The 17285-nt window shown below is 53.3% G+C and overlaps 5 protein-coding genes and 1 non-coding gene across 6 annotated transcripts; 4 read left to right on the top strand and 2 right to left on the bottom strand.

Annotated features, from left to right (window-relative positions):
• Positions 1–265: 265 nt before the first annotated feature.
• Positions 266–3695, top strand: HD553DRAFT_25564 (uncharacterized protein). The gene is made up of 4 exons (XM_046177351.1): positions 266–2237; positions 2301–2743; positions 2805–3013; positions 3080–3695. Exons 1-4 carry the CDS (start codon positions 407–409, stop codon positions 3471–3473), a joined length of 2877 nt encoding a protein of 958 aa, XP_046036878.1. The 5' UTR covers positions 266–406; the 3' UTR covers positions 3474–3695.
• A 609-nt stretch (positions 3696–4304) lies between these two features.
• HD553DRAFT_355192 (uncharacterized protein) lies at positions 4305–6334 on the top strand (the record flags this gene model as incomplete). The annotated part of the gene is made up of 6 exons (XM_046183816.1): positions 4305–4595; positions 4655–5090; positions 5157–5240; positions 5302–5331; positions 5395–5862; positions 5928–6334. 6 exons carry the CDS (start codon positions 4305–4307, stop codon positions 6332–6334), a joined length of 1716 nt encoding a protein of 571 aa, XP_046036877.1.
• Positions 6335–6839: 505 nt separating this feature from the next.
• HD553DRAFT_310954 (uncharacterized protein) lies at positions 6840–8026 on the top strand. Its single transcript, XM_046179899.1, has 4 exons — positions 6840–7082; positions 7209–7455; positions 7530–7704; positions 7780–8026. Exons 1-4 carry the CDS (start codon positions 6936–6938, stop codon positions 7922–7924), a joined length of 714 nt encoding a protein of 237 aa, XP_046036876.1. The 5' UTR covers positions 6840–6935; the 3' UTR covers positions 7925–8026.
• Positions 8027–8226: 200 nt separating this feature from the next.
• Positions 8227–10984, bottom strand: HD553DRAFT_310952 (uncharacterized protein). Its single transcript, XM_046179898.1, has 2 exons — positions 10572–10984; positions 8227–10502 (listed from the first exon to the last, which is right to left on the bottom strand). The coding sequence occupies exons 1-2, from the start codon at positions 10845–10847 to the stop codon at positions 8547–8549; spliced, it is 2232 nt and encodes a 743-aa protein (XP_046036875.1). The 5' UTR covers positions 10848–10984; the 3' UTR covers positions 8227–8546.
• Positions 10985–11105: 121 nt separating this feature from the next.
• HD553DRAFT_t52 lies at positions 11106–11201 on the bottom strand. The gene has a single exon. It is a non-coding gene; the product is annotated as a tRNA-Leu (tRNA).
• Positions 11202–11338: 137 nt separating this feature from the next.
• HD553DRAFT_310951 (putative actin cytoskeleton organization and biogenesis-related protein) lies at positions 11339–16550 on the top strand. Its single transcript, XM_046179897.1, has 19 exons — positions 11339–11933; positions 12001–12560; positions 12631–13005; positions 13072–13081; positions 13145–13303; positions 13366–14126; positions 14188–14203; positions 14272–14522; positions 14579–14665; positions 14727–14912; positions 14977–15017; positions 15075–15151; positions 15213–15402; positions 15467–15567; positions 15629–15680; positions 15740–15795; positions 15854–15896; positions 15955–16036; positions 16101–16550. Exons 1-19 carry the CDS (start codon positions 11414–11416, stop codon positions 16236–16238), a joined length of 3705 nt encoding a protein of 1234 aa, XP_046036874.1. The 5' UTR covers positions 11339–11413; the 3' UTR covers positions 16239–16550.
• Positions 16551–17285: the final 735 nt, after the last annotated feature.

The following is a 17285-nucleotide window of genomic DNA, read 5'->3' as shown; positions in this document are numbered from 1 at the left end:
GCTGGACCGAGTCAACCGGATAGTAGCGAGCAGAAGAAACCGGGAAGGAAGGGGAAGAAGCGGGTTGTAGACGACGAAGATCGCGAGATCAAGGCCATGGCGAGGGCTGCTAAACAGAAAAAGCCAGCTGCTAAACCAAAGGCTACGGTCACGAAGGGTAGCAAGAAGAAGGATGCTGAAGGTGTTTCGGATATTGGTGATGAAGGAGAGACCGTACGAGGTCAGTTACTATGCCTCAAACCAACCATCTCCACTGAAACTAAACCACAAATTGAAACCCGTCTCACGATCAGGCCGCAAGACTGCTAAACGGAAATCCACAGCTGCCCCGGCTTCGAGAATCTCCTCACCGCACACCAACTCCATAGACACCGCCATCCATATCCCTGACTCTCCTGACCAAGTGATGGTCTCAAAACTACCCGTCTCGAAAAGGCGCAAGCTGGAAGCCATGAACGACGAAGACTCGGCGATCGTCCTCGACACATCATTCGACGATGACGATGGGATTGAGATCCTACAAAAAGCCTCGCGCTCCGTCTCACCGAACAAGGAGACCCGTAAAGCAACTTCAGTGTTCGCAGCCGGCCAAGGAAGACATGTTCACCCGTTCTTTGGGCCTAAATCCAAATCCCGCGGGACCTCGGCTACGCGAACGGAACCGAGAGCTGAATCGATTATCGATCAGGTGGACGATAATCCGGATGCACAACAGTCCCACGTCATCCACACCATCCCTGAAACCCCAAAGCCTGTCCGCAAGGAAGCCAATCATCCCGATAGGGCCACTCACGTCTTCTTCAAATCTAAGGGGAAGGCATCAGATGCAGGTGAAGCGGTGCTGGAAATGGGTCGTAAGGCTGTCCTTGGGGAACCCGTCGCCCCTCCTTTGGTAGGGAAGTCCGGATGGGGGAAAGGTGACGTCGAATCGCGCTTGTGCGCAGCGAGATTTCCGACTCAAGAGGAACAGGCTTGTCATATGAAGCCAGTGAGAGAAGGAGATTCGGGAATGAGCGTTCGAAGGGGAGGGCTCGATATGCCGAGAAGGGAGAGGAAACGCTCTCAGACCGAGAAATCAGCCGATTCTAGCTTTTGGCAAAGGCTTTATCCCAAGGACGAGCACACGATTTCGCGGAATTCAGCTCCTGAGTCGACCGCTTTTGACGGAGTCGTTGCTAATGATCAGGCATACAAGGAAAACGCGGCCGTCCAAGCTCTTTCTACCAAACAAGAGCAAGCCGCCCCTTATAGCACTCGCCTTTGGACCGATAAATACAGACCGACCGATTCTTCTCAGGTCCTCGGGAACGAGATTCCCTCTGACTATCTAGCCCGGTGGATGAAGGAGCTTGCTCTAGGTAAAGAGGCAAAGAACGTTCCTGGTGGAAGCGAAAAGCCCAGCGCCGATGTGACTCCCAAAAAGAGGAAGATCATGAGGAAAGTGAAAAAAACACGGAAGAAGAAAGAAAAAGAGGATGATTGGATCGTCGATGATACGCTCGACCCGATTGATGACTACCTCAGTGCGGATGGGACGGATACTACCGGAAGCGTGACGGAAGACGAGAACGGGAACGCCATTGACATATCGCTCGGACCTCCGATATACCCTACGTTCAGCTCGCGACTTGCCAACTCGATCTTGCTGCAAGGTCCACACGGCTGCGGCAAGACAGCGGCGGTTTATGCGGCGGCTGCAGAGCTAGGCTGGGAGGTATTTGAAGTGAATGCAGGTGCTAAGAGGAGCGGGGCGCAACTCAGTGCCTTGGTAGGCGAAGTTGGGCGGAACCACATGGTAGGGCGTTCTGCACATGCTGCTCAAGACGTCTTGCCTGCCAAGACGGTAAAGCCGGCTGAAAGTGCTAAGGAACCAAGGCGGAACGCGCTCTTCCAGGCCTTTGCCAAAGCGAACGGAAAACAATCGTCGAGCTCCTCTTCGAAATCTGCGTTGTCCGTCAGCACTGCAGGTCAATCGGATGATACACAATCGAATCCCTTCATTACGCCATCAACCCATGATCCCGTCGTTGACGAGAACGGCATAAATCCCGCCGAGACGGCGAATTTCGGATTTATTGATGGGAAGGGTGACGGCGGCGCTGAAGGGAGAAGTATCAGACAATCTTTGATACTATTTGAGGAAGTAGACATTCTTTACGAGGAGGATCAAGGGTTTTGGCCGCAAGTGGTGGAGCTGATCGCGGGCTCGAAAAGACCAGTCGTGATGACTTGTAACGGTAAGCCAGACTGACATAGGCTCCCTCATCGTGTATCCTGATCGGTGCCACTTGAACCCGCAGATCTCGGTCTGATACCGTTCGAGAAACTGCCACTACAATGCACGCTCCTGTTTTCGCCACCTGACGCACCCTTACTTCAAAGCTACCTCTCAGAGATCAATCGGATGGAACAAGGTGGCTCTCTGCCGGAGACCTATCTGTCCAATCTCCTGAAAGCGGCTGCTTACAATCACCCGACCGACACTGTCCTGCAGCAACCGTTGGCACCCGTCACGCTGCGTCAGGTGAAGGGGATTGATCTGCGCAGGAGCATCATGCAACTACAGCTCGACTCCAGGTGCTCGGCTTTGCGGTCAAAAGCAAGAGCCGGTACCGGACCACAACAAGCGCACTCGACCGGCGTCGCATCAAAAAGCCCGACTTGGAAGGAGACAAGATTGCAGACGGAGGCAAGATCGAAGGTGGACGCGTATCTTAGCATGAGTCCCAGTATGATTTTGGACGTGAGTACTGAGAGATGGTGGTGCCGTATACGACCAGGCTGACCTCGAATCTTCCAAACAGAATATCGAGATCGATCGATACAGACCTTCTGCGGACGATGAAGAAGGGATGCATCTGGTACAGAAACCGTTCCTCTCTCCGGACCTCCCCATCCTGCCCGCCTTTTCGAGGTCGGACGAGCTGGCGCAGACGATATGGGTCATGTCGGGTAATCCCGGAGACATGCAGATCGAGGCGGAGGATCTGATTTCGCGCTTGGCGAGGGACCGGTAAGTGTGAAACCAGCCTTCCGACTCTTGAGGCGGGATCTCATTTGCTTATTTGTCCTTCTATAGAGAGGACTACCAACTCGCAACTCTCCCCTTCCTGGATCCTGTCATCCCCCTCGAATCCTATCTCTTACCCTCTCCAGTCCTCTTCACGACTTACATTCCAGCCATATCCAGCATGGTCGCGATCGATGATACGCTTGAGCAAGAGGATGCCATCGACGCCGCTCAAGGGAGACCTCGGAAGAATCGAAAGACGGGCAGGATGATGAGATTGACCACCAACGCTATCAGCACGCCAAACTACGTGAGGCAGATGGTATCGAGCGACGATATCGGAATAAAGGGATTGCAGGCGGTGAGGGATTGCAGGCTCAACTTTGCCATCTTTGGCGAGGGCAACGACGCAAGGATTAGTCATGCGCAACCGGTGGAAGGTGACATTCAGGTCGTCGAGTAATCGGCCTGCGAGATCGCTGTTGAAGGATGTATAGCATTCATAGAGGGTCGCACGCTGTTACGAGGTATGAGGTATTACGCCTGTCCTCTACCACAAACATGTCGTTTTCATGACCCAGAATGACTTGGAACGGTCTGGCCTCTATCAAGTTTGTCCCCGCGCCCTCTCGCCGGCCGAAGCGGATCGGTCCGCTTGGCAATCAAGATCGCCCATGTAGCGACTTTCGTTCATGCGACTCTACAGATCTATAGATCTCGAGGCCCAGGACAGTGTATACAACAGACTGTATCTTTTAGCAGTTCACTCAACCTAGACGAACTTTAGCGCAAGTCTCGACGTTTCGCCTACCTTCCACGTCCGACCGTTCGCCTCTTTAGGTCGGCCGCGTCACTCCCTCACCTTTGTTCCTTTTGACTTGTAACTGCGGAAAGTGGTCAAACCCTTGCATCTCCATCAAAGGATCGGCAAGACGGCTTGCAATTAGGTTGCAGAAATCATTGCATACAGTCTCGTCCGATAGTGCAGACGTCTTCAGTCAGAACGTCTACGACATCCTACTCGACAATAACTTCCGCCTAGTTAGTAATAAAAGGACACAGCCGACCCTCAGTTGACGACCTAAATTGCAAACGGCGGCTCCATCCAACATAGGGATAGATAGTCTGGAAAGACATGGCCAGATATGCTCCTGTCGAGGGTTCTCCAACCCATACTCGCAACTCGTCTTTCAATCTCAATCCCTCTCGGCGGACGTCATCAGTCTTTACAGGACGGCAAATGAATGGCAACAACAGTGCTAGAGTAAATGGCAACTTTCCGGATACGAGGGAAATGGCCGCCGCCTTTGAATTGAGTGACGATGAGGATGAAGAAGATGATGTGCGAGCGGATCAGAGGGGTCTGCTTAGTCGAGGGAAGCAGGAACAGCAGTTTACGCTCGGTGGAGATGATAGCGACGAGGAAGATCACGATCAAACCCCACGCAATCCATCGAATATGCAAGGCGGAGGCGATCGTTATGATGACCCTTTGAGGGACGAGCGGAATGTAGAACGTCCGCAACCAGCACCGATCGTAACGACCGACAGGATGCCAGGCAGTTACGATTTCGACAGGGACCCTGTGAGTGAATTCTAATGATGCGCCGATCTAGTAAATCTCGCTAACGAGTATCTTCACAGTTTATCACTTCAGCTCCTCCTGCTAGACCAGCTTCACCCCCTCCTTTCTTCCCTTACTGGACGATGAACCCTGCGCCCCAAAACTCGAACGGGATCGTCCCTACAACAGCACCGGATTACCCTCGAGGCCACCCTTCGCATCGCTCTACCCGGCTCGAGCTCATCGGGGCGTTGCTACCGTCATTCTTCCATCCTCGGACGAGGAACGCTCAGGCTCCCGCTTTGGGCGGCGGTCATACGGGAGTGTTTGCCAACTTGTCGGCTAGGCCAGAGTTGCCAAGGGCTGCGCCGAGAGCGGGCGAAGCTGAAGGTCCCGAATGGGTACCAGAAATGGAAGGCACAGACGTTCCGCCGACGTACGATGCTGCATTGCGAGATGCTGTGCCTCCTTACTGGGAGACCACTGTCGTACTGCCCAATTCATCAGGACCTTTCGGTGAGTGAAGGGTCGGCCTATCCAATCCGCGTGTTGCCTTACTGACGAGTGTCGCAATTCTGCTAGGTACGATGACGTCTTCGATCACCGGAGACGAGATCCTCATCGATGGCATGCCTGTCGGGAACTTTTTCATTTTTGCTTGGAACAGTAAGTACCCTTTGTCATGTGGGCCTAATGACATGAGCTGATGATTGCGTCTGGATATCAGTGCTTGTTAGCTTGTCATTCCAGTTTGTCGGTAAGTCTGCTATCGAGACGGCTCTCGCGACCCAGAGCTGATCGCTTGCTCGTGCTTTTTCAGGTTTCCTTCTTACCTACGTCCTACATACGAGCCACGCAGCCAAACACGGATCACGCGCGGGTCTTGGCATCACTCTCATTCAGTACGGGTTATACCTGCGTGGCCGTGCCGAGGAGATGATCTCTACCGGGAAATTCCCACATGACGACTCGGACGATACCGACCCCAACTTTGACCCTTTCGAAAACGTCGACACTCTCCGGCAATACTGGAGGCCGGGTTACCGCACACCAGCCCACTGGTCGTCAGACGGAACCGTCGAGATCCCTTCTTTCAAGTCTCCCGAGGAAGCAAAGGCTTGGGAACTCGACAACGCCGCTTTGAACATGACGATGGCCGAGATCTTGCAAGAACCCACTGCCAGACAGGTCGGGCAGGCCAACGAGTACTTGAGCTTTATGCTCATGGCGGTGGGATGGTTCATCTTCCTCACAAGCATTGGTGGTTATTGGCGGGTGAAACGATTCGGTGAGCACACCTGCGCGATGCGACGTCCGGCAGAGCGAGGTACTGATAATACGCCTCTTGTGCAGAGAATGGCTTGAGGTCTTCGCAAAACACCACGGAGGATCCCACCACCGAGCTCGCCAACGAGCCTGTCGATCCCGAGGCTTCGAACCCCCGCAAACCAGCATACTACATGCTTCGAATGTCGCGCGCTTTGAATTCAGTTCTGAATGCAGGCCGGACTATGCGTGGGTCACTATACTATCTGAATCTGCCACCGCTTGGTCGAGGCGGGACCGATGAGAACGCCAGTCGACGCGGTGCGCAGTTGTCCGAAGTGCAAGAGGCGGATGGTGCAGATGGGTACTTACTGTTCGACCGAGGACGAGATAGAGAGATCGACATGGACGACGGTGCTGATCTGCCTAGCGCAGCTGCCAGTCAGGGCCTTACGACCGAAGAATGGAGCCGAAGGAATTTGTATAACGGTTGAGCGCTGTCCACACCGTATGAACTTGTTTTATGTAGTCGCTATCTCGCCCTCCATCTATAGATACCCTTGGCTGTTTTCGGGTTGTGCGGACAGATGCCATTATGCTGGTCTTGGATATCAAGGTTATTGCTCCTTCACCGCCTCCTCTCCATCGCTTTGCTGCTGCAAGTCGCCTGCTTACGCAATACTGCCGTTAGGCTCACGTTGTCCGTAGACTCTGCGGAAACGCTCCATGAGGGCAGGAGGATTATTACGTATGGTGGCGCTCAGAGGCGTCGTGGCTTCGCTTGCGCTGCTGTCTTGGCCGCCAGTTTTCGAAAATTTTGTACCTATTGGTCTTATAAGGTTTGATGGCTTTTCCGGAAGCAAATCGGAAGTAAATGCGGATACAAACTTCACCACATTCCGGGCTCGAGCGTCTCCTGGAAACATATATAACCCTGACCGTCTGGTCGGTTCATCCCCCCTCGCCACCTTCACTCTACTCTCTTTTCTCACAAGCAACCTAATCATCACTACTCCTTCATCGATCTTCACCTTCGATACCTTCACTACACTCCTTCACAACCACAACCAACCACACTCGTTAAACACAAACACAATGTTCGCCAAGCAGATCATCACCTCTATCCTCTTGGCCGTCGCCATGACTTCGGTCACCGCCGCTCCCACCGTCAACGAAAGGGACATCGCGATCAAGGGCCTCACTGGTGGCGACTTCCACCTCAAGCAGAACGACGTTGACCTCGTAAGTCTACCTTTACCTCGACCTTCCTCGCCTTGATCAACATGCTCCATCATCATCATTCATCATCGTCATTCGTCATCGTCGTTGTCTTCGATCACCGCTGACCTTCGACGTCTCTCACCGCAGGAACACTCGCTCCGACAACGTCAGATGGGCGGTAACGCTTACACTGGCGCTTCCGGTAACACCGATGGAGGGGATGCCATCACTTACCAAGGAATGGGCCAGGGTAACAGGAACGGAGCCAACAACGGAGGCCTGCTCGGAGGCAACGGAGGCTTGCTCGGCGGTAGCTTGCTCAACCTCAAGGCTGCCAACATGGGCGGAAACGGCGGACGAGGTGGACAATCTACTACTGGCAACGCTCACGGAGGTAAGCTCGCTTCGGTCCTTTCGCTCGATCGCTTTGACTGGCGCTGATCTCGATCATAAATCTTGCAACTCTAGGCAACGGTGGTGCCGCCATGCAGCAACCCGCTCCCGCCCCCGCTCCCCAGCAGAACAATGCGGCTCCCGCTCCCCAACAGGACCACGCCGCTCCTGCTCCTCAGCAAAACAACGCCGCTCCGGCTCCGGCTCCCGCTTCTGCTCCTATGGCTGGCACTGGTGGCAACGCTTACACGTAAGTCATTACTTTTTCTCTCGCTTTCCACGAGTCACCGACGCTCATCTCGCTCTGCTTGTCCGCCTTCGACAGTGGCGCGAGCGGCAGCGCCCAGGGTGGTAACGCTGTCACTCACCAAGAGGGACTCATCAACGCCGACTTGCTCAACCTCGGGGGTGGAAACGGTGGAAGGGGTGGAATGTCGGGCTCTGGTTCTGCTTACGCCGGTCACGCCTAGAGAGATCGCTACTGTTGTCACTTTCTTCTACTCTCGACCGCCTTTTGGGACGGGGATGACCTTGTTTAGATTGACGATACAATGATGTTTTTATCTTTCAACTCGTTGTTTTTGGGCTTTGCCTCGTTGGAGTCTTCTAATCCTTCGTCCCTTTTGATCTCGCATCTTGTTGTGTTCCCTCGATCTGCTCCTCTCGCCACTCGAGTCATCGTGCCTTCGCCTACCATGGTGATCAGTCACTCACCTCTGTCCGGTCGTATCGTTGCGCGATAGTGGCCATAGATCTAGATGCGCAACCCGACCGGATCAATGACATAGTTGTTTGAGCGACGCGTGCGATACGGGATATCACGTCATTGAATTCAATAATCTACTCGCTCTGTCTTACATTTGTCTTGAAATCCATCACGGCTGGGTGAGATCATCCTTGTTAAAACGTGATGTTCTCGACTCGTGCCAAAGCGACAGTGAACACGTTCTGAACGACCGTCGCGATTCTCCATATACGCATGACAATCAAGCGGCCACAGTCCCATCAAGCATCATGTACGGCAGGTCCACAGAGTCACACCACGAATCGCAAGCTTCACGTTCATAATATGGCTCCATAGATGTCGGAAAATCATGGCGTGAGCAGTTGCAAAGAGAACACGATAATCGCCTTCTCAGCAAGTCCTACGACCGCCCGAGTACCGTTATCCAAGGATACAGTCTTGACGCCCAACAATTGACCCGTCTCAAAACCCTCGCCAAACTTGATGACCGTCTGTTTAGCCTCGGTAGCCCGACTTTTGCCCCCCGGGGCCAACGAAGTGTCCTTGACAGGCGGCCAGTAGACGTACATGTTCCCTCCCAGGCCGTGGGCTTGTCTCGATTCAAAGATGAAGACGACCGCGCCATCGGCTTCGGTCTGATGGTAAACGAATTGTGCGTCCCGCTTCGAAGCCAGGACGAACGATATGGCGGGGTTTGTGGCGATATGTTTCCATGACGCTTCTGACAGATCTTGCGGCGGGACATATAGGTTCCCGTCCACATGGGCCTTGATTAACAGACTCTGATCGGGTTGGTCAAGTCGCCCTTTCATAGGCCTTGACAGGACGGATACCGAAGCGGTCTTGCTGAACGTCTTGACCGTATAGCCGGTTCGATCGGCATCGTCCTCGAGGTACGTAAAGACCGATTCCTTGCCAGCCTTGCTGCTACCTGCGCCACCCAGGCTTGCGAACTCGCCGCCGTCCATATGATCGTCGTCGTCGAACCCATCGTCGTCTTCTTCCTCGATCTCTTCGCGAAGCAGACCGGGAAGGATGGCACTGGCACGATCCGCTGCTTCGCCATGACCCGCTGCCACAGGCTTGGACTGAGCGAAGCTCGCCAGATCTTGGTGGCCCAAACCGGCGTACTTGTTCTTTGGCGGCGCGGTGGGTGTCTGGTGGAACCCTTCGAGACTCGCCTTGACATAGGCTCGGTCTTCCTCGCTCATCGTTTCCGGCACCTCGATCTCCTGATACGTCCATTGGTCCTCGTCACCTCCCGCCGGACGTGCTTTTCGGACCGGTAATAAGCCTTGGTCGTCCTCGTCATTTTCCTGACGGGGGGCGAATAGCTGGGGCCACTTGACTCCCTCGTTGGCCTTTTCCAAGCTAAGCTCGAGCTTGCCGAGAGTCATGCCTGTAGCAGGGTCGACTTCCTTTTCCCACGTCCAGGTAGATTCCTGGCCCTGAATCGTATCCCACCAATCGTGAACACCATCTTTTCCCCCGTTCCGCAAGAGCTGCCGAAGCGAGGGTTTCAGGGAAGCGTTCTCACGGGCATGAATCTGGAGGGTGAGGGTATTTGGACGGAGAAGGCAGACGATGTCTCGCGATGGAAGGATATCCGTGGGTAGCTTCTCGATCGTTAGGTTGATCGAGGTCTTGGTTTGCGACCAAGAGTAAGGGTAATCGGTTTCGTCCATTGGCATCGCTGCTCCAGACTGGTCTGAGGTCAAATTATCCCGCCCAACGTCACCTCCGGTAGAGTCGTCTTTCGTGGATCCATGCATCACAAAGGTCTTGCTAGCTCCGAAGATCCAACGGCCCCCGACCCGCTCGACATAGGTCGGGAATTCCTCTCCCGATAGCCTCCAGAGGACCGACAATTCTCGGCTTGCCGTCGTAGCCGAACCTTCTGAAAGTGGAATGACTACGCAGACGAGCTCATAGGAAATGTTGTGCTTGAGAGCAGCTCTCTTGCTCCCGGATGGCTCGTCCTGCGGTATTCTGATAGCCCGGGAGAGGACCACCTCTGCTCGATCGTCCTGAACCGCACCCACAGCCCTGATTAAGAACGGTTGGGCTTCATCTGCTGACAGATCATACTCTGCGACGGAGACCGTCTTGGACTCGGTTTCCTTGATTACTGATAGCGATCCCGTTCCCGCTGAAGCGATGTAGTATGACGTGTGCGTCTGGGTAGTGTAGGGAACGGCGATCACCGAGGGATACTCTGGTGTGGCATCCTGGGCAGAGCTCGAGGCCGTTTGAAGTGGTATCGGCAAAGAAACCACAGTACGGTAAGACGGAGAGAGATCGGACTGAAAGGTGGATATATAAATGCTAGATATGAGCGACTTGTTCGGCTTGTATCATATCGATCAACTCACTCCGATTGACACCGTGACGATATTATAGGCCTCGTCAATATAGCATATCTCGTTCGGCGAAAATCCTCCCGCCGCATGGTCCCACCCGACCCTCGATTGAATCTCCTTGAACGCTAGCTGGCGACTTGCAGGGATCCGAGACGCTGTCGCTACATTTCGAGAGGGAAGTTCATGTGTACACAAGGAAGCGGTTGGAGGCAGGTCCGATAGGCGATAGGTGTTGAACTGTGGGTACGACAGGGTCGAGTCCGGCTGGAAGAGCTTTATTGACGCCATGATGTTCCTTTACAACGTCCAAGTCTCCTGTGGGATCATGTGATGAAGCAAAAAAGAGCGAGGTCTGGGACCAAAGACAGACGACGATATGCGCGATACTGAGATCGAGTCGAAGTTTGTGCGATGCTCTTTCGTTCCAAATCCGCTTCCGGATCACCTCTGATTTGCTTGCGATGCGCCTATCCGTCGTCCGTACTCATAGGATGGATCTCGTCGAGTTGAAGACAGTCGACCCCGCGCAAAAAGAGCAAAAAGCCGTGGGCGCGGCCGGATTTGAACCGGCGAGTTAAAAACATCGGATTTCATTTAACAAGAACTTAAGGCCGACCCGATAGACCACTACGGGACACGCCCAATCTAAATTTTGAAGCCCAAGATTTTGATATACCCATATATTGTGCCTGACCTGCATCGCGTCATATTCCCTTTCGCTCATCTCAGCAAGTTGCGGTTTGCAGCTTCCAACTTACCAAACGAAAAGCAAACCATCATGTATCTGCCCAAGGACCCGATTTGATACACTAGGCCCTAGATAATCTTCCTCATAATTGCCTGAATCCCGAAACATGTCCGGTTCGTGGAGGGACAGTGTCCCTTCTCCATCCCGCTCGACCGCACGGTCTCCGGCTTTATCTAGAACTCCCTCGGGAACAGCTATCAATATCGCTGTACCTACCAGGATCGGAGCTCTCGGGACGACTTCACCTGGGATGACCTCGCCGCCAAACTCGGTCGGAGGTGGGAACGGCGCTCCGTCTCCTAGCGATCCCAATCAGTACAGGCCATTTGCGATCCCTTATCCTCCTCAAGCGGGAGCTCCTTTAGGTCGAGCCATCTCCCCGTTCAACCCTACCTCGAAAAAGACAGAGTCGGAGAGCGTAGGTAAATCCTTCTTGGCACCCTCAGACTTTGGAAAGGACAAGAAGGAACCTCGATTGGATGAAGAACCGGTCGTCTTGGGGATCTGTGCGATGGATATCAAGGCCAGGAGCAAGGCCATGCGTGAGATCTTGACGAGACTCGTCCAGATAGAAAAGGGTGGAGTAGTCGTCAAGCTGTTCGGTGACATGGTTATTCTTGAAGAAGGTACATCGAGGTTGTCGAGTTCGGATTTCCGGGATATGTGTTAACGGTCCCATTTCGTCACTCGAAGACATCACCCACTGGCCTCCCGTCGACGTCCTCATCTCGTTCTTTTCGACCGACTTTCCCCTTCCCAAGGCCATTGCCTATACGCAGCTCCCCAATCCGACCCGTCCTCCTCCTATCAGTATCAACTCGCTCGCCATGCAAGCCTTGCTCTGGGATCGTCGACTTGTCCTCGCTATCCTTGATCACATCGGCGTACCCACTCCCGCCCGAGCCGAGGTTACCAGAGACGGAGGACCTCGTGTCAATGGAAGACTTCGAGAGCGGGTGAGGAGGGATCTCGGACTTGTCCTCCCGGGGCCTCTCGGAGAGGGTGAAGACGCCTGGGGTCCTCCTAATATTCCCGAACGTTGGGTGCAAAGCAGAGCTAGGAACAGTAACGGGGACAAAAAGTACGGCAAGGTCCCTCGAGGCAAAGAGGTCATCTTGCGTGAAGATGGAGATGCCATTATTGTCGATGGTCAAGTCATCGAGAAGCCTTTCGTCGAAAAGCCCGTTGATGGAGAAGATCACAACGTGTATATCTACTTTCGAGGGGGTGGAGGAAGACGTCTTTTCCGCAAGGTCAGCAGTGCTCACCGGCAGACTTCGTATGGAAGAGAAGATGTGGCTGACCACAGACATCGCTCGACAGGTCGGAAACAAGTCTTCGGAATTCGATCCCAACCTCGTTCACCCTCGAACTACCGGTTCGTTCATCTACGAAGAGTTCATCAACGTCGACAATGCCGAGGATATCAAGATCTATACCGTTGGTCCCACCTTTTCTCATGCCGAGACTAGGAAATCGCCTGTCGTGGATGGTCTCGTTAGACGAAACGCAGATGGGAAAGAGACGAGGTTCATCACTCAACTCGACGACGAGGAAAAGGGCTGGGCCAAGGATATCGTCGAGGCTTTCGGTCAGAGGGTGTGCGGTTTCGATCTGCTCAGGTGTACCCACGAGGATGGTGGTAGGAGAAGTTTGATCATCGATGTCAACGGTTGGAGCTTTGTCAAGGGAAATCAGGTGAGCTAACATGCACACGGGCTCTTGCCGTACGTTTAACGCTGATCGATCCGTTCGCGTACATAGTCTTATTACGGTAATTGCGAACAATTGGACTTGTCCATGCTTGCTCGCTCGCTGATGGAATTGAACTCTACAGATAAGGCTGCGGAAATCCTGTCTAGCGTCTGTCAGACCGCTCGTGAGAAGAAACGCAAGTTTGCCGACATTGTCGCAGCTCCCGGCGGCGCTTCCGTCAACAAGACCAAGAGCGAAATGCCAGTTTTGAGTTCCAGTACCCTCAGAGCTACTGTCACTGGTAAGACGAGCGCTGGCGACCCCTACAAAACCCGGGCGAAAGCTGACATCATCGCTGTTCAGTGTTCCGACACGCCGACCGAACGCCCAAGATGAAGCTCAAGTTCTCTTTCCCAGCTAACCAGGCCTGGACAAAGCCGTTTTTGCGTCTGTTGCGGGGATACCGAGAAGAAATCATCTTGCGTGGACCGGGTCAACTGCACTTTATCGTTTCAGCCGTTGAGGAGGCGCTCAAGCTGGAATGCGCTCCGGAAGCTGTGAACAAGCTTGAGCAGCTCAAGGACATGCTCGTCAAGAAAATGAGTCTGCCTGGAACCAAGGCCCAGCTCAAGCCGGCGTTCTTCAAGAAAAAGGACAAGGATAAGAAGAAGGACAAGGACAAGAAGGGAACCGAAGAGGACGGCGAGGTTACCGATAGTGAAACTCGCGAGCGGGTCAAGGAGTGGATCGAAGAGTCAGGATCTATGACTACGCCTACTCCGGGACATGCACAGCCCTTACTTGCTCCCGGAAGTCCGAGCAAGTCGTCGGCCTCCGCCAAGGACAAGCATCGAAGTGGGCTTACGTCGCCTTACCCCGAGCTCGAGTCAGCTTCCGCTGTTGCTTCTCCTGTCCTTGCACCCAACGACCCCGCCTTGCCCAAGCCTCAGGAGGCGCTCAGCAACAAGCACGAATCGATGTCTGCGGTTACGCCAGAGGAGATGGACGACGAGGAGGCGATTCCGGAGGGCTTGGAGAAGCTCCAGTTGGTTGTCAAGTGGGGAGGAGAAAGCACTCACGCAGCGCGTTACCAAGCGAGGGATCTCGGTGATACCTTCAAGAAGGTGAGTTCGACTGTTAAAGACTTCTCAGTCAAACTATTGCTAATGGATCTACCGAATCTAGGATCTGATGATTATGAGTGCGCAGAATCAAAGACAATCATCCGAGAGCGTATGCTCGTGTATGCTAACCAGCGTGGCTTCGCAGACAAGGACGTCTTGAACAACGTTCAAATCTACACGTCTTCGGAAAGACGTGTTGTAAACACTGCAGAAATTTTCGCACGAGCGTTGCTTGGCCGGGAACAGTCTTCGTCATCAAACATGACGGGTGGTTTGCGCAAGCCAGACGGGGAGGACAATACACCCTTGATCGAGCACTTGATCCAGCGTCGAGACCTGCTTGATGACAATAACGCGGCGAAGGAGCTCACGGATCAAGCCAAGAAGAAGCTCAAGGTAGATATACCTTCTTGAATATTCGGCGGATTACACTGATCCGCATCGCATCGTAGGTCCTGCTTCGGCCCGGCGAGTCCGAGAAGCGGCCCGAACTAGCTTGGCCCAAATCCTTGAAGAAGGAGCCGTTCGAAGTTGTCAAAGTATGTGGGATTTCGGAATGAAACACACGGCGATAGAAGCTGATAGCCGATACCTTTACAGGAAACCGTTCAGCAAATGTCGGAACTGCGGGAAATCATGCGACGCAACTTTGAATCCGGCGCTGTTGACAAGATGTTACCACAGCGATGGTGCTCGGGGGACGACGCTCGGATCGTTTATGAGCGTTGGCAGAAGCTGTTCGACGACTTTGACGAGAAGAAGATTGAGAAGTTTGACCCAGCTAGGGTAAGTCTGGAACATACAGGTCGGTCGGTATACCGGGATGACTCACCACTTGAGTCCTCTACAGATTTCCGAATTGTACGACTCGCTCAAGCACGACGGAATTCAGTTAGTCATAACAAGCAACTCGCGCATGAGAAGCAAGTGACTGACGTAATATCACAGCAACCGGCAATTCTTGTTTTCCATCTTCAACCCAGAAGGCGTTCGAACCAAGGACGGTCAAACGAACCCTGACAGGAGTGAGTCGATTCCCTTTGAATCAGCTTATGCGTCTACTGAAGTAGGTGTATATGTACACAGGGCTTCATGAGCTTTACGCGCGAGCAAAGGCTCTTTTCGATCTGGTGGCGCCCCAGGAATATGGAATCGACATGGCAGACAAGGAGGAAATTGGTGTCTTGACTTCGCTTCCGCTATTGCGAAAAATCGTTAACATCCTCATCGAAGCCAAGGAGACGAGTAGCTCGACTGCCCAGTTCTTCTTCACCAAGTGAGTTGCATCATCCGCATCTTTCTCGACTATTCACTGACGTGCGTTTGATCTGACTCTCCAGGGAGTCGCATATCCAGACCTTTATGCACTTGCTCTTAACCTCCGGTCTGCCGCTCTTGCCCGTATCGCTGCCCCATCTAGATTATGCAAGTCATCTTACGCGTGAGTTGGCACCCTTATGCATCGTGCAATGCTGGATAGCTGCTGACCATCTTCAGAATAGTCGAGCTGTACGAGCGAGTCACGGGTTCAGGGAACAAAGTGTTTACTATAAGGTTAGTGGGCCCAAACGCGCGGTAGCCCCGAGGATCCATCTGAAGAGTCCTGATTCCAGATTGGCGGCTTCCGAGGGAGCTCACTCTGACGCAGTCTTTGACTCGTCTGTCGATGGTAAGTCCGACCCCGCGATTGAAGACCGTCACCCAGGACTAATCTCGCCTTCCATCAGCTCGTCATACTCTGTCGGTCCAGCCGCGGTACAAGCTCACTTCGTAGGTCGGATCGTTCAAGTCAAATGACACGCTCATAGCTGATGATCCATATGCACAGGCATATCGACTTTGACACGGCTCTTGCATGCCTGACCAAGCACTTCAACTCCTCTCACATATCCTCGACCACCCCTCTGGAGGTTAGTCGTGTCGTTTGCATAGCTTCTTTGTGGTCAATCGCTCACCTTATACCAACATTCGCAGGGCGACCAAGTATACCTCAAACGGGAAGTGCACGACGAGGCTGTGTTGCCGTTGTCCGCTCTCTCTAGGCTCGGTGACGATACCCCGCGACATATCAGCTCTGCCGCAAGCGACCGAACCCACGCCAGCGATTGGTGATCTAAGCGACTCTTGAGGAGTATTCCTGTTTTTAGGGACAACATCCAGGATACGTAATTTACAAGTTGACTGTTATCTCGCAATGCTGTCGCTGTATGATATTGCCCGCTTGAAAGGCTGCTCTCAGCGATCTATCAGAACCGATTTGCGCCGCAACGGTGAACCAGTTTGTCACGGCTGGCTGCGTGATCCCTCGGACATGAACCAAAGCCAACAGCGGTTGTTTCAACATAAAGCCAGCCATCTCCACGTCATGGACTGTGGCCGCAAGCGCCTAACGCTCTTAACCAACGGGCAGACCAGGTATTGGGGTAGTCTCGACAGCATCATCCGGGACGCAAGATAAAGATGATGTGTGTTTTCCAAACCGAACAGCTCGTTCCACGCTGCCAGTCTCCGAAATCATTTTAGAAATGCGACCATCTGCTGTGCGGCTTACATTCTGCTCGTTTCTGTGATGATGGTCTTCTTGACTCATCAAGATCTGTACTTCAGGCGACTAATGCCACAAACACGTTGCATAATTGTGGTAGTCTAGGATATTGGCAGAGGCGTTCCAAACAATAGTAGCGGCGGCAGTGTCGATACCAGCGGTAGGAAGTTAGATCATGCAAGCTTGCCTTGATCATGATTGCGATTGAGGTAATCGGTCGACCGATGTGATTGACGGTTTCCCCTGATCGATCTTGAAAATAGGTGCGTCCCGCCTACCTACTCGAGCCCCGGATGCAACTGTCTCATTTAATTCATCTCCGTCCTCGTCCTGTCTATTCTTCCTGAGTTCAAACCCGCTACAATAGTTCTTTATGACGCATTTGAACAAGAACAGGATTGAGGAGGGACATCATTCAACTTGTACATGTTCGACCTAGTTGGCATTAGGCTTCCGTCCTTCTGATGCTTCAGGAAGCGTATGAATGACGGTCAGAGCCTGACTATGGATGTTACCAGGGTCAAAGCGGCACAAACCAAACGTTAACACCCCAAGGCCAATGCAGCCGTAAGCGGTCCGTGAGGGATCTGCAGAGAGTGTACAATATCTCCAGG

This window comes from Filobasidium floriforme (genome assembly GCF_021052385.1).
Source record: "Filobasidium floriforme strain CBS 6241 chromosome Unknown HD553scaffold_10, whole genome shotgun sequence".
In the NCBI taxonomy this organism is placed as follows: domain Eukaryota; kingdom Fungi; phylum Basidiomycota; class Tremellomycetes; order Filobasidiales; family Filobasidiaceae; genus Filobasidium; species Filobasidium floriforme.
The sequence above is the reverse complement of the archived record's forward strand: the minus strand, read 5'-3'. Positions and strand labels throughout refer to the sequence as shown.